Source organism: Aythya fuligula, chromosome Z (genome assembly GCF_009819795.1).
Source record: "Aythya fuligula isolate bAytFul2 chromosome Z, bAytFul2.pri, whole genome shotgun sequence".
Taxonomy (NCBI): Eukaryota; Metazoa; Chordata; class Aves; order Anseriformes; family Anatidae; genus Aythya; species Aythya fuligula.
This window is the reverse complement of record NC_045593.1, coordinates 56,905,975-56,922,577: the sequence shown is the minus strand read 5'-3', so window position 1 is coordinate 56,922,577 and position 16,603 is coordinate 56,905,975. Positions and strand designations below refer to the sequence as shown.

The 16,603-nt window shown below is 33.2% G+C and overlaps 1 protein-coding gene across 3 annotated transcripts in view; it reads left to right on the top strand.

Annotated features, from left to right (window-relative positions):
• The window catches only part of CHD1 (chromodomain helicase DNA binding protein 1), a 51,509-nt gene that overhangs the window by 32,571 nt on the left and 2,335 nt on the right, over positions 1-16,603 (top strand). For 2 of the 3 annotated variants that reach the window (XM_032205721.1, XM_032205720.1), the window contains exons 19-34: positions 528-677; positions 1,229-1,377; positions 1,649-1,745; positions 1,834-1,929; positions 2,886-3,062; positions 3,226-3,386; positions 4,732-4,773; positions 5,491-5,621; positions 6,050-6,188; positions 6,952-7,102; positions 8,111-8,233; positions 8,578-8,715; positions 11,537-11,677; positions 12,990-13,168; positions 14,845-14,941; positions 15,908-15,965. In XM_032205721.1, the coding sequence (XP_032061612.1) occupies positions 528-677; positions 1,229-1,377; positions 1,649-1,745; positions 1,834-1,929; positions 2,886-3,062; positions 3,226-3,386; positions 4,732-4,773; positions 5,491-5,621; positions 6,050-6,188; positions 6,952-7,102; positions 8,111-8,233; positions 8,578-8,715; positions 11,537-11,677; positions 12,990-13,168; positions 14,845-14,941; positions 15,908-15,965 (2,029 nt within the window). Of the gene's footprint in view, positions 1-527; positions 678-1,228; positions 1,378-1,648; positions 1,746-1,833; positions 1,930-2,885; positions 3,063-3,225; positions 3,387-4,731; positions 4,774-5,490; positions 5,622-6,049; positions 6,189-6,951; positions 7,103-8,110; positions 8,234-8,577; positions 8,716-10,859; positions 11,124-11,536; positions 11,678-12,989; positions 13,169-14,844; positions 14,942-15,907; positions 15,966-16,603 lie in introns of all 3 variants that reach the window. The other variant, XM_032205722.1, reaches the window with a different exon arrangement.

Below are 16,603 nucleotides of genomic sequence, written 5' to 3'. Positions count from 1 at the left end.
GATGTTAATGGAAATATTTTACATAATTCCCAGGACTCATTCCTAAGAGTCATGGTTTTCTGTTCTCTGTCACTATAGGAAAAATAATTACTATTTTACTTCCTCTTGAATTTCATATGTTGTTTTATTGCATGTCTCAAGCTTGTTTATAAATATATTAAACAGCAGTGACCCTTGAAGAATTCTGCCTCCTGTCTCGCAACTGGTCATATGTAGTCTCAGTATCTCTCCTAGTATGCCATGGCTGCTTAGGTTTCTTAAGTGGGTAGGTGAAGGAAGACTTTGGTCCAGTCTTCTGCTTGTCTGGTGTTTTGGTTGGTATCTAGTATGCTACAGCCTTTAAACCACAAAGGAATGAGCATCAATGTCTATTGAAAATAGTTATGAATGTTAGCTTTATACATAAAGAAACTTTCCCTAGAGAACGATTACAGAATTGACATGGAATGCATAAATAAGTGTCATAGTGGTTCATTTAAGGATATCAGAACTGCTAAATATAAAACGGTTACATTTTATATTTTCAGGACTTTTGCTTTTTACTGTCTACCAGAGCTGGAGGATTAGGTATAAACTTGGCATCTGCTGACACTGTAGTTATATTTGATTCTGACTGGAATCCACAGAATGATCTGCAAGCACAAGCTAGAGCTCATAGGATTGGGCAGAAGAAACAGGTACATTCAGCTGTAACCTCCAAACCTGAGGGACAGCTCTCTAGAGGAGCTGTCAACTGACTGGGCCATTGCAGTATTCGTGTATTTTGAGAATAATTAGTACTTGGCTGGATGTGTTAAAAATGTTAATAATGCTCTATTTATATTTATTTTTTTTTACTTTAAAATCTTCTTAAAACACAGTATGGCAGCTGTGGTATTATGGATGGGGAGGGAGAAGAGTTGCGGGCTTGTCTGTCCCATCTTTGTTGGCATCATGTCATTCTGGAAAATAACTCCATCAGCCACATTCCCCTTAAGTATTTTGTAGTTCTCTTTGGGTTTCTTTATCATTTGGGGTAATAATCAGAAATAGAAGAGTTTTGTTTGCGGCTAATCACTGAAGCTTAAAAAAGACATGTCTTAAGAATTTATTTCTCTATTTGTAAACTGCTTATGTAAGACCATAGTAAGAAATTTGAACTAGTATTTATTAAAATAAATAAAAATCAGATAATGTGCAGACAAGACTGACATTTCTTCTTGTTGTTGCTCACTTATTTAAAATATAGGTTAATATTTATCGTCTAGTCACAAAAGGGTCAGTAGAAGAAGATATTCTTGAAAGAGCCAAGAAGAAGATGGTTCTAGATCATCTAGTAATTCAGAGAATGGACACTACAGGAAAAACTGTACTACATACAGGTTCTACTCCTTCAAGGTATATTTTTATTATCTTATATGCCAATTTGTACTTAATTATATTTGGCAGGTAAGTAAAATCGCCAGTAATTTCATTTTGTTAATGAAAGGCAAACCAAAGGTAAATAAATAAAAACTGCAAAGTGTTTTTGTCTGTGTAGATTTTTGTTTCCATATCAAATATAGCTTTTACTTGACAGTAAAAAGAAATCTTAACTGGCTAGTGGTTATAGAGAATTCTTTCAGTCTACTAAAATAAAATGTTTTTCCTGAAACATCCTGTATTTCAGCTCAACACCTTTTAATAAAGAAGAATTATCAGCAATTTTAAAGTTTGGTGCAGAGGAACTTTTTAAAGAACCTGAAGGGGAAGAACAGGAACCCCAGGTAAGTAATGTTTCTAGACTTGAAATATAAAACAACCCAAAGTATGTATGAATTATTTCATTATAAAGGCAAATTCAATCTTTTTCAGGAAATGGATATAGATGAAATCTTGAAGAGAGCTGAAACTCGGGAAAATGAGCCAGGTCCATTAACTGTAGGAGATGAGTTGCTTTCACAGTTCAAGGTATTGCTCTGTCGTCTCCCTCCTGTCATAATTACTTTCCCTTATTAAAAACTTCTATTTTTTCTTTTATGTACTTATCTCCTTCATTCTTACAAAAGAGATGCCACAATAAGTTAATTGTCTCTTTCTAATAATTTTCTTTTCACTATACCCTCAGTACAAACTTTAAAAAATATTTATAATGTATTTTATGAATAAAATAAGACATTTATGAACATGTTCATGAGGAGAGGTTTGGGTACTGTTTGGGTACTAAAGGCATGAATGCCTTTAATGTTAAGCACTTGTGGTACTTCTGAACACAAAACATAATGTCTGGATTTCTTAATTGATTACTTTTAGAAATTGTTTTCAGCACTGAAGTAAACTTGAATTACAGAAACTTTAAGTGTTACCAGCTAGACATATTATCATGTGGCTGATTTTTTTTTTTTTTTATTTAAAATATATGGTGTGATAAGTGTTTAGATCAGTAGGCTATTAAATCACTATTCTGCTGATGGTTCATGTACAATCTTTTTTGATTCCTACGATGTACTGTTTGGATAGTTTTATATTACTACAGTCTCAAATGAACTGATGCATTCAAATGTCATTAGACTTATTCTGAAGGAAGTTAACTGTCATACAGCTACTGTGGAGTGTGTTTCATTATGCTCTACATTAGTCAACTTCTAAAAGAAGAAGAATTTTCATTTTTTCTGAGCCCATATTGCATGTAGTACATCTGTATCATAAATGAGCAAAAATATCTTCATTAGAGACAGTGTTTCTTGAAACATATGTATAGATTTTATGTGTATTATTAAGCAGTAATAAATACAAATGCATGAAGAATATAGATGCATAAAATATGTCATCAAGAACTTAGGTTTCCTAAAATATCTTTTGCTAAGTTTTGTTTAAATTAAGTCATTTATTTAAGTGATGAAAATACATACGTTCTGATGTATAAGGTGGCCAACTTTTCCAATATGGATGAAGACGATATTGAGTTGGAGCCAGAAAGAAACTCAAGAAACTGGGAAGAAATAATCCCAGAAGTCCAGAGGCGAAGAATAGAAGAGGAGGAAAGACAAAAAGAACTTGAAGAAATATATATGCTCCCAAGGATGAGAAACTGTGCAAAACAGGTACCTCTGGGTTTTAACTGACTTATATTTTTGTTTTTCTATTTTCTTTTTCTTTTTTTTTTTTTTTTTCCTTCTCTGAATTCATATTTTTGACAGGCTAGGTAAAAGTTTATTTTGTTTGTATTAAGAATGTAGTTTTGAACTGCTTATTCTGAAATTCCAGATCAGCTTTAATGGAAGTGAAGGAAGACGCAGTAGGAGCAGAAGATACTCTGGATCTGATAGTGACTCTATCACAGAAAGAAAACGTCCAAAAAAGCGTGGAAGACCACGAACTATTCCTCGAGAAAATATTAAAGGATTTAGTGATGCAGAGATCAGGCGGTAAGATACGGGATGAAGTGCATGTTTAAAGGGATAAAACAGTTATGTTTTTTTTTTTTTAAATAATTATAGAGTTCAAAAAATACTAAAGACGGTCTATTTGTGTGAAATTATTTGAAAATTTTCTTTCTATTTAGTGTTTTACCTTGAAAAGGTACAAAAGCAGTTTTTGTACTTTCTCGTGTTGACATAGTTGAACTGTTTGCCAGCATTTGAACCCATTTGGTAAGGGATAGAATTAGCTTGGAAAATGATTCTTGACTGTTTTTCACTTGATTATCATTACTCTAAATTCCTGCATCCCCTGAGAACAGTGATTTCAAAAAAGATTTGATAAGTGCGTGAACTTATTTTTTTAACATACGAAAAATAATTTACTTCCCATGATTCTATGTGAAAGTTGCAGAAAGAACAGCTTTCTGGTGAATACCAGCTTTTTGGTGATAACTACAAAAAAGTTGATTGGGTTTTTGTTTTGTTGTAAGCTTCTTGAAACTGTAATTGAATTAATTTCATAATTTTGCCTTTTTAAGCTAAAATATACAAAATCTGGTGCTGAAGTATTTATGGCAGGAAGAAGAATTGCCTTTACTTTGACTTCGTGGCTTTGTGAAATGCTACTCTGCTTCTGAAATTTAGGTGTTCACATTTCTCTAAAATATTTAGATCTTTCGAAATACTTTTTATTACAATAATAATCCTTTAATAATCCTTTAATAATCCTTAATAATCCTTTAAATATTATTGTTGCCTTTCTGTTTCATCTAACAAAGTGGATTGCATATTCTTTCAAGTGTATTCAAATGCTTGTGCTAGCAACCTGAATCTTTGATTGTTCTGGAAATTTATTTTTTTCCTTTATTTTTATTTCATTCCCTCCTTATCTTGCTGCTTCTAATTTCTTTCCATCAGTTATTTATCCCCAAAACATTAACATTCCTTTATCTTCTGTGTTATGTTTTCTGAAATCTTAAAATCACCTGTATTGATTTTCAGATTGCTCCTTATGTTACGCTCAGACATAACATAATGTCTGAATTCTCTATTTACAACAAATTCACATTTTATTTTTGATTAAACACATCTAGTTGCTGTATTTTGTCATGTGAAAGTAAAAGAAGTTTGTTTTTTTTTAATTAAAAAAATATTGTACCTTCTGCCATTTTATTTATATCTGTTCATAAACCAAATATAGCTATGACTCTGTGCAGGTTATCGTGATATACATCAAGCTGTGGGTTTTAAAATATTAATAGGATTTCAATGCAATTCTTTATGGACAATTAAAAAGTAATGTAGTTAGTTAAGCATACATTTAAACTGCAAAATTATTTTCTGTTATTAGGTTTATCAAGAGTTACAAGAAATTTGGTGGTCCTCTTGAAAGGTAAACTTATAATTGTGTAGCAACTTTATACCTTGTTTTCATAAAAATTAGAACAATATACTAAGAAACCTTAGACTTAGAGAGAAAATAATATGCTTGGTCTTTTAACTTGACTAACGTGTCTCTGGGATAGTATTTCAGTTTTGCTGGACTGCTTGTTTTTTTTTCTTTATATTTTACCTATTGTCTTGTTTAATCTGCATTGGTGATAGGCATGCTGTTGTCTTGTTTGATAGCTTGTTGAAAGACCATCAGTTTATCCACTCTGGCTGTTATCCAATGTTCAAGTTACTTTTGCCACTTCATTTTTAAGATATGGAATAAGGCAAAAAGCTTAAGAAAAGCTTGGCATCCTTATTTTCCTTGAGAATATTTATATTCGATATGATTGTGTCATAAGTAATGGTTCCTATTCATTTTTTTATTTTATTTTTTTAAATATTACTGCATTCTACCTCAAAACTGTAGAGTTAGGACCCTATAAAGTAATTGTTATATTGTCTTCTGATATCTGAATCACTTTTATTTTTTCCTTTTTGTAACTATTATATTCTTTTATTTAATTGTTTTTAACTGCATGGGTAACAAGTGCAGGTGACTGATAACTTAGATGATCATTTTTCTAGTTTCAAAATCTGAAGGAGGCATATGCAATTGCTAAACTTGCAGAGCAATAAAAATGTGTTTTTTTTTTTTTTAATTATTTTTTTATTACAGGTTAGATGCTGTAGCTAGGGATGCTGAGCTGGTCGATAAATCTGAAACAGACCTTAGACGTTTGGGAGAGCTTGTGCATAATGGATGCATTAAAGCTTTAAAGGACAATTCATGTGGACAAGAAAGAGCAGGTACAGTGTGTTTGGAGGTGTCTGTGTGTGTGAGGGGGTATAAAAAGTGTTAAGAAGTCTGAAGTATTCTTGCAGTCTGATCATAATAGGAAACAATTCTTAGGGGAAAAAACAAATGTTATCATTCTGGGCGATTTTGAAAAAGGGTTATACTAAGACAACAACTTCTTTCCTTTATTTTTTTTTTAATGGTCACTGCAGAGTGCAGTTTGTTTTTGCATTACTGTGAAATTTAGAAATGTTCTGTTACTATCTGAAAGACCTTGAGATTTTGGAGCTTAATTAGACTATTTTGTTAAGACAAAGTCATATAGTATAGCTATAGCAGTGAACTTGCTTGTTTTCTTTTTTCTTTTTCTTTTCTTTTTTTTTTTTTATAAGATACATGTAACAGCTAACATTTTAATATTTCCATCATTTATTTTAAGGAGGTAGACTTGGGAAAGTTAAAGGCCCAACATTTAGAATCTCAGGAGTGCAGGTGAATGCAAAGCTAGTCATCTCTCATGAAGAAGAGTTGGCACCATTGCACAAATCCATTCCTTCGGATCCAGAAGAAAGGAAAAGGTATTTTTTTTTTTTTTCCTAAAGGAAGTTATAATTTAGAAAACGGTTCAGGCTTTATTTGCTTTATTCAGAAAACCCAGACTCAAAGGACACTGTCACAGCCTTGTCCCTCCATTCTCTATAAGGACTGGCAGCAGCAAACTGCTTCAAATTTGTTTTTCATTATTTCTTCCTCCTTCAGGGAAGGAAGAGGTCAGTATCAGCTTTGGCTTCTGAACTGTACTCACTGTGGACTGTGTTCAGTTACCCATAGTACTACATCCAGACTAAAGGTCAGGCTTGCTGAGTTGTTCTGTGTGTCATATCTGCTTGAGAGAAAGCAGTATATGTCAAACTGCAGTAGATGGTAACTGTTGGTGGTAGTTACCACCCTCTGAACTTCTTTTCCTTGTGCATCACAATCTTTACATGATCCGCATATTCAGTTAGGAGTTTCATTTGGATGATGTTTTATACAGAAGTATAAAACAAGAGAACTTCACAACTAGCCAACCCTGTGACACCACCAAGGGCCACAGACAGGTATCCTTTGTCTATCATGATCGATGTAATCTTGATCAGCTTTAAAACATATTTCAGTGTTGATTTCAACAAATATTTTCTGGAAATGTTAAGAATGTATAGTGGTAGATACTTGGATTACTTTCCTAAACATAACATCATCATAGTGATGTAACTAGATGTGTTTTTTCATTCTTAGTATGTCAGCCTTCTCTTTCCTAAGCTTCAGAAATAATTTGTCATTGTAATTTATTTCTGTTAGATATGTAATCCCATGCCACACCAAGGCTGCTCATTTTGATATAGACTGGGGTAAAGAAGATGATTCCAATCTGTTAGTAGGCATCTATGAATATGGTTATGGCAGCTGGGAAATGATAAAAATGGATCCTGATCTCAGTTTGACACAGAAGGTATGTCATCTAAAATGTTTTATCAAGAACTTTTTTTGTTTCAATAATAATGCTAGTGACAGTTACTGAAAGAGCATATGTATCATAAGTGAAATTGCATAGGTTTTACATACCTATAGTACTTCCACGTATCTATCCTTTGTGTAGCGTGTCATTAGATTTGGAGTCTTTGGTATTCAACTGAAGTCTGCCTTCTTATGATCAGTTATGCTTCCCTATTTCTGTGGGCCTCAGTCATTTGAATTCTTTCTTTTCTATCTTTTTTGCTATTTTAGATGTTTGAGATGGGTTTGTTTTGTTCTTGAGTTTTTTGAAGGGAGTTTGTTTTAGGCATTTGTCTTGGTTTCTCCATCACCACTTAATCCCAAGGTTCTTCAGGTGATGGACAATCATGACATGAAAATAGTCTGGTCAGACTGAAGTACTGCAAGAGCTGATTAGCAATAGTGAGCAACACATTTAGGAAAAAGCTAGGACGAGGCAAACTTCGTGACAGTGTGAACAACCTGTAGCTTTGGGATTTAAGGAGGCTGGGTTTTGTCCAAATTTGTTTAGTAATGATCTATATGTCTTCATTTCATTTTCTTTTTTATCAGACCACCCATTTTTGTTTCTGGCATCTGCAATATACTGTAATAATGAGTTCTTCATTTAGTTCTTTTGCATGAGGCAGAATTGGGAGTTCTGTGAATGACTGATAGGGTAGCCCAGAATTTCTTAGATGAACTATCAGAATCGGAACAGAAATCTGATTCTAGTTTGTTCTAAATTTTGTGAGGCAATTTTCAAGATTTAGCATTTGCTGTTTTTAGGGAAATTAAAACAATAAATTTTCCATTGTTTACAAGCATGCTGTTATATTTGCTAGATACAGTTGAAGTGGAAGGACCCACCTTTTTTTTTTTTTTTTTTTTTTTTGAAACTTTTTCGCTTCTGAGTGCTCTAGGCTAATACCTTTGAAATCTGATAATGCGTACTCATAGTTCATACTACCAACATTTTCCTCAGATTTTACCTGATGATCCAGATAAGAAACCCCAGGCAAAGCAGTTACAGACCCGTGCAGACTACCTCATAAAATTACTGAATAAAGACCTTGCAAGAAAGGAAGCACAAAGGCTTGCTGGTGCAGTAAGTAAAATTTGGCATTCAGTAGCAAGATAAAATAATATCCATTTGGTGTTAGATCCTTTTCCTTTTTTCGTTCTCCTTTTTTATTTTGTGGAATATTGGTAATCGTACTACATGAGATGAACTTAACAAATGAATCACAAATATCACATCGTATTAATCTTTCCTATTTAGTATTCTCTACTGTTGAACTGTACTCCCTCCGGTCCTGAGAACAGTGGTGGTCATTACTGTCAATAAATAAAATGAAATCCCTATTTCATATAAAACCAAAACTTTTTCCTGCAACTCTGGTGAGGAGATGCTTGCCAGTTGCTGTATTAAAGGTACTAATTTGCGTTCAGGGCAATTCAAAGAGGAGGAAAACAAGAACTAAGAAGAATAAGATAAAGGCTTCAAAAATAAAAGAAGAAGTAAAAAGTGATTCATCACCACAGCCCTCAGAAAAATCTGATGAAGATGATGATGAGGAGGATAACAAGGTAAATATCTTTCATATGGTGAAGGTGACTGCTAGAAATTTCCATTTTGTATTCTGCTTGACCTAGTAAAATTGAAGCAACTGAATGGTGTCTTCTTCCTGTGGCTGCTACTGTTAATATTCCATTAGCACAATTGCATGGACTATCTATTGTGATTTGGTGCTAACCTAGGAGCTGAGGAATTACAAGTAGTTTTCTAAATTTTATTATTAAATAATGTTGTAGTCTAATTAAAAGTGTCATTGATCAATTTCAATGTTATTTAAAGACTTCAGCATTGTATCTATTAGAAATGTAAACAGTGTTGCTACAGTAGTAGCAACTGGTTCTTAAGGTATTTTTTAGTTCAGGACCAGCAGAAAAAAAAAGTCAAACCCAATTAGAAGGAGCAGCGTGAATAAATGATGTTTCAAGATGTGCAAGTGAAAGTTTCTGCATATGTCATGACTTTAATTATGTAAAAAGACTACTTAGCCTCATTATGTTGTGTTACTTCAGAAGTACTCTGTTAGGCCTCTGCTTTTGTTGGATCTATTTCTTGTATCTATTACACAGCAGAAACCACTAGAGAGAACAACATAATATTTAGGGTTGTGTCATACATAATTTTATAATTTTGAAATAGTTTAAATAAGTAATTGCAAATCTGTAAATATCATTAAAATCATTCCTACTTGGTTTAACATAAACCAAATTATGTAAGTGTCTTTTGTAACCATTTAAAACTATTTCAGGCCATTGTAATTGTCAACTTTTTCTGTAAAGATAAAACACTAATTGAAATATATAGTTGAAATAGATTAAGTCTGAGAAGAACTGTGATGCAGTTTACAGAAAAGTTTAAAAAAAAAAGTTTTAACTGAAGCCTTTCTATATGTTATTCAGGTTGTTTTACAAAGTATAAATGTTAATTCGTACCAACAAATGAATAAATAACAAAAAAATAACCTTTCTTTGTAGACTGGCTTGTTTTGTAGATACGATAACTTGAATGATAATTGTTCAGAATGTAAGACCAAGAAGTGTTTTCACAGTTCCCAGTAAATTGATAATTGGCAACTGAATGATAAAACAACATAAATTCAGACTACTTAAAAAAATTAATAAAAAAGTGTCAGACTTCATTCAAAATAGAAGACACTGCCAGTCTGTTGATTGACTGTTCTGTTTGGGAGAGTGCCTAAAATGCTTTTGTGTACATGTGTTTAGTAATGGTTATGCATTACTTGAATTCTTTTGGGCAGAGACAAATAATTTCACTTCTGAAGAAAAAAAAAAAAAAAGACTAGATCCCAAAGTAAGCTTTAAACACCCAAATGATTGGCTCTAACTATATAACTGCCAGAGTGCTAATAACTTGATGCCTAATCTAAGTAATGAGTTGTAATTCATGTACTAGGTTTCTTTACATCTGTTTTTTTGCAAATTGTCCAGGATTATCTTTTAAATTGATTAAAAGATTATGATGATTCTTGCACTTGTGCAATATTACTTTTGTTACTTAATAGTATTTTTCTGTCTGAAAGGATATGAGTTTCCATCTCTGACCTCATTAACCAATATTACAAACACTTGATGTATTTTTCATCATCAAATAATTAAATAGGTTTCTATTAGTTCGTAAGTAAGGCTTTTTATTTGAGCATAGTAAAAAGAACAGCTCCAAAAGAATGGAAGATAGGACTCTGCTTCTCCTGTGAACGTTTAATGTGGGATCAGTAAAAAGTTACTGAGACAAAGCTAACTAGAGCAGAGGTCTTCTAACATTTATCACCTGAGTGTCCTGAACAATCAGCTCAGTTTTCAAGACGTACTTCCTTAGTGTCTTTAGTGCTTTAGAGCTTTTTACAGGGGCAGACTTCTTTTGGCATACAAAAATTGAAGTGACTTAATTTTTCACTCCCTTCTTCCACCCACTTGCCAAATCAGTACTTGTTTTGTGTCACATCAAGGAAATGAGTAAATAGCCCTCATTTTTCTTTACAACTATATCTATTTCTATTTGATAGATGTTAAATCTATGTAAAAAAAAAAAAAAGAAAAAAAGAAATGCACAGATAAAAAATATGTTTTAATCTGATGGTTGCAAAACTTGTATAGCTAGAAACACAGTTTGATGTGACATATATGCTTGCATATTGCAGGATGAGATTGTTTCAGTGAAACATCTACATAAAAAAATAAAAGCAGAAAAAGAAAATGAAGAAAAGCCTGAGCCAGATATTGGTATAAAGAAGGAAGCTGAAGAAAAAAGAGAGACAAAAGAAAAGGAAAATAAGAGGGATTTGAAAAGGGAGAAAAAAGAAAAAGAGGATAAGAAAGAATTAAAAGAAAAAGATATTAAAGAAAAGAGAGAAAACAAAGTAAAAGAATCCACACAGAAAGAAAAAGAAGTAAAGGAAGAGAAGGTAACTAGGTTTATTTATCTTATACAGCATCAGAAAAGGCCACTAGGTTTTTGTGAATGATTTTGAGTTAAAAAGGTATTTTGGATCTGATCAGTTGTCATTTCATTGAAATCTTTTTACATCATTTGAAGTTATATTTTTACCACTTGCAACCATGGAGACAGGCATATGAAATGGGGAATTACTTCCTTAATTATATGTATCTTCATTGGATTGTGAGTATGCGTGGGTGCAAGAAAAGAAACTTACTCCTTTTCCATTCTCCTTTTCCATCCCACAGAGAAAGTAAAATATACCATCTTAGTTTTTCTTCCTGTTATTGAAGAGTATGCAAGAGTTATGGTTATTGTCATGCATTACAGGATAATTTCAGACCCAAAATATACTCAAACATTTTCATATTTTGTTCTTAGGTAAATGAAATCAAATCAGAAAATAAAGAAAAAAATAAAAAAATTCCATTGTTGGATACTCCAGTTCACATTACTGCAACGAGTGAACCAGTTCCTATATCAGAAGAATCTGAAGAACTAGATCAGAAGACGTTTAGTGTGGTAAGTCCCTTTTTGATAACCTGATTTACAAGTTTACACTTGATATTCTAAAAAATGGAAGTTTCTGATTCTTTATTCATTATTAGACATAGTACCAGACAATCTCTTGCTAGTAAAGTCTTAGATCAATGGATGATATTGATACTATACTGAAGTTATTTTTGTCTTCAGGCCAGAAGTTTTATTCTGTTGTTTGTTGCAGGTATGCAGTATAGTAAGAAAACTTACCTAGCAGTCTGTATACTGAATAGATTTTAAATATACTCTTTAAAGATCTATCCTCAACAAAAAGTTATGTATACTGCTTCTTCAAGAGCAGAATACATAATGCAGTTGATGGAGTCTCTGGCTTCACTTTATCATAAATGCTTTTACTCTTAGTAAGATAAAAAGAGAAATTAAGTTTCAGCACTTCCCTCCTGCAGTATCACAGACATAAATTATTAGATACAGGAATGAACAAATTCTAAAGCCTTTAGAAATACCTGGCCAGAGTAATCTCGTTGACACCAAAAGAATTTCATTTAAATTACTACTTGTCTAAAAACAGAATCAATATTAGAGAAAAAAAAAGAGTATGTAGACGCAAGATATGTAGAGTTGTATAGGTCAACTGCAGCCTTTGGAAAGGTACCAATGAGTTCTTTTTAGCAATCGTAAGCTCTTCTATGTGTTTTATCAGACAGATTTCAACGATTATCTGTTTCTGCTGGTCAGGTTTAGTGGATTTATTGTGGTGCTGGCTGTGACATGCAAATTAGATTCTCATGAGTATGTCCTTGACTCGTCTTTGTATATTTTTAAACTAAATATTCCAAGTGACTTACCTGTGATTCCCAAGATGAGCCTCAAGTGATTCAGGTGGATGTGTGGATAGCTTTGTGACAGGAAATCATTTGATTTCTCTGTACACGTAGATTTTTCCGATCACTTCTAGGTTTAAGCAGTGATCTCTGCAAGGTATCTAATTTAAGCTGTGGCTAAATCAATATGTATTGCAGCTGATTAATTGCTTAGTGTTATGAACTAGCAATGGAACTCTCTTCCTTGAACTCTTCAGGAATGGGGCATCATGACTTCTCTGTTCTCAAGGAACAGCTTCTTTGATTTTTCTCCACAGATGTTGACACATTGATTGTGGTATTCTTCAGTGTGTTCCTCTCACCCTGTGAGCAAGGTCTTGTGTTTTGTTTTGCTTGTAACAATGCTGTCTTGCCTGTATAGATATCACAGTAATGGGTGGGGTCATGTTCTAATTTTTTTAAAATTTATATATAAACATATATATAAATATGTTTCCTGCGTTTTACAGTGCAAAGAAAGAATGAGGCCTGTCAAAGCAGCATTGAAACAGTTGGATAGACCAGAGAAGGGTCTTTCTGAAAGGGAGCAGCTGGAACATACTAGACAGTGTCTAATCAAAATTGGGGATCATATTACTGAATGCCTAAAGGAGTACACAAATCCAGAACAAATTAAACAGTGGAGGAAGTAAGTTTTTCTGCATGATTTTTTGTTTTGGAAAAGGAAAATATTTAATTGCTAGTATTAAGGATAATAGTTTTCGGTTATTTCTCTTGTTTCTTACCCTCTTTTTCTTGTATTTTTCTGCTGTCTTAAGTAAGTGTTATACGAGATGATTATAAATGGTTCTGGCTTTTAATAGATTGACTTCTTCATACTGTATAGCAATGCACTTTATCCAGTAGGTGGCGTAATCTCACTTCTTACAACCTAAAGTAAACACTAGATAACTTTTATGTAGTGTTAAATATTTATTGGGAAAGAGTTCTTATCTTTAAGGATCCGTTTCTTCAGCTTTGAGGATTTTTTTAATTCATGCTAAAAACAGGAAATTCAGACGTGTGTGCTGAACTTTGATTTTTGTTTGTAGAATATTTATTTTTTTTAAATATACTCAAATAATATATGACACAATAAAATTATTTATAACATACTTAGATGTGTTTTAAAACAAAGAGTTCTTAAATGTCTTTACCCATCATTATATTACACTTAAAAGTAACTGAAATTGCATTAAGAATTTATCAGAATGTGCAGTTAAGTCTTGAAAATACATCCTACAGCTTGGGCTGAGAATATATCCTACACTTCCGTATGCAAGTCAGTTAAGCATTATAATTTCCTTACAGACTGTTGCTACTGTAGAATGCTTCAGCTGTTTTTACTTGCTTTACTTGAAAATTTTAAAGATGGTCTGAAATATAAAAATAAGACCCGTCTAACACATAATGTAACGTAATTTTTTTTTTTTAAGTGGAAATGCATAACAGAGCTAGTATTCACAATAATACTGCAGTACCATTTGGTTAAATGTTGAAATAAGATAAAATGAGACTTAAGTAGTCGGAGTGAAGGATCAGACTGATGCTTCCTGAGCCTGAAAAATTCAAATGTTTCTAGATTGTAGTATTTGGTAGTCTTGATAGAATTTTAGACTTCAGTTTAGTTATCTGTAATCTTAGAAACAAACATTTTCTTTCAGGTTTTGGCGTCTATACTTGACCTAGTGTTGTTCTTTGCTCCTGCATAGGACAGATTAGGCTTGAAGCTGCAACCATGTCACTTCTGTCATTTTTTCAGATTGATTTGTTTTCAAATCTTTGACTAGGATTTGGAATGGTGGATGAATTCTCTGACATTTCCAGGAAATAAGTCTTGTTAGTCAAATGCCTTCCCCTGCAGGAAACTTCAATTTTGGAAGAAGTTTTACTTACTGTACCTTACTTGCATTTTTAGTTACTGAGTAGCAAATATTGAAAATTTCTGTTAGAATTCTAACAATCTTTCAAAAGGCATGCATAAACTGAAAGCAACATTTCTAAGCATTTCCACAAATCATTGCATTAATGAAATTGATAATAATTGTACTGTTCATGCACTTCAAACTCTAAAGTAGTGATGATAAATAATGCAAAGTGTCAAATTGTCACAGGAGTTAATTTGTCAGATGTTTGATGTACAGCTAAATAATATTTGCTGTGCAGCTAGGCACTACTCTGTGTAACAGATTTTAGTGTTTCTTTTTACTGAGGTTAATGAATTAATTTCAGTTAAATCTATGTTGTTTTGTGTCATACAAAAAATATATATATATGAATATATATATATGTAAGAACTACAACATCTCTTTTCTTCTTCCTCAGAAATTTGTGGATTTTTGTCTCTAAGTTTACAGAATTTGATGCCAGAAAGTTGCACAAACTGTATAAGCATGCAATCAAAAAGCGCCAAGAGTCTCAGGTAATTTAAGACCCTCTCTAAATATAAAAATGTTCAAGTGTTATAACTCATTTAGATTTAAAGGATTATCAGAAACACAGCAAGGCACACACACTTTAAATAAGTATTTGCTTTGTGTTTGTAGTAGTCTCCTTTGATAGGCACTTAGCCATGTTGAACCTCATTGAGTGGCTAAGTGCACTTTGGTCAGAAAAACCACGTGCAATGCTACAGGGTTGGGGCAGAGTGGCAGGAAAGCTGTGCAGAGGACAAGTATCTGGGGGTGTTGGTTGATGCTTGCCTGAGCATGAGCCAGCAGTGTGCCCAGGTGGCCAAGAAGGCCAACGGCATCCTGGCTTGTATCAGAAATAGTGTAGCCAGCAGGACCAGAGAGATGATCGTCCCCCTGTACTCAGCTCTGATGAGGCCACACCTTGAGTACTGTGTTCAACCTTGGGCCCCTCGCTACAAGAAGAACATTGAGACCCCGAAGCGTGTCCAGAGAAGGACTACAAAGCTGGTGAAGGGCCTGGAGCACAAGTCCTATGAGGAGCGGCTGAGGGAACTGTGGTTGTTTAGCCTGGATAAGAGGAGGCTCAGGGGAGCTACCTGCAAGGAAGGTGTGGGGAGCTATTGGTCAGTCCCTTCTTGCAGGTAACTAGCGATAGAACTAGAGGGAATAGCCCCAAGTTGCGCCAGTGGAGTTTTAGGTTGGAAATTAGGAGACATTTCTTTTCAGAAAGAATAGTCAGTCATTGGAACAGGTTGCCCAGGGAAGTGCTGGAGTCATTGTCTCTGGGGATGTTTAAGGAAAGGTTGGACATGGTGCTTATGGACATGGTTTAGTGGGTGATATTGGTAGTATGGGGGTGGTTAGACTAGATGATCTGGGAGGTTTTTTCCAACCCTAATGATTCTATGATATTTTTCTAAAGTATTCGGATAAACTGAGATTTATCAGTAAGTTCATGTACTTGTCTCTTTTAGCAACACAATGACCAGAATATTAGCAGCAATGTGAACACACATGTAATCAGAAATCCAGGTAAGAAATCTTAAATATAATCTTGTGCTAGATATCTTATTTTTTTAGTATATTTCATTTCACATACCCTTATCTATCACCTAGATCTCTGTCCTATACTGTATAATATGGTAGAGATGGGCACACTAGTATAAATAAAGTAGTTTGAAGAAATTCAGCAGAGCACAGACTGAGCCTGGTAGGTACTGGGTTGAGCAGCAAGTTAGTTGAACATCCTTTAAAAATAACTAATTGGAAACCTACATTTTGTATTTTATTTTGAGGAGGTAGAGAAGTCTACTCAAACCTTTAAACTTCATAGAAATTCTTTGCCCATTTGTAAGCCATTGTAGAGTCAAAAAAAAAAAAAAGCCTTAGAGGAGAAAAATAAAATAAAATAAAAAAACAGCATTATTGTCAAAAATAAAATATATCCCATATAACTAATTGCAAACTGTGACTTCAATTGTGACTTCAAGATACCATTTCCTATATTCCCACACCTGCATTCTTGTAATACTTTTATGTAATATTTTGGTTATATTATCATGTTCTAAAAATGTTACATTGATTTTAAACACAGTATAGGAATACTAGTAATGCTTGTAATGCTATAGTAATAATAATTGCTAGTAGTAAATTGCTAAAAGTAAAATACT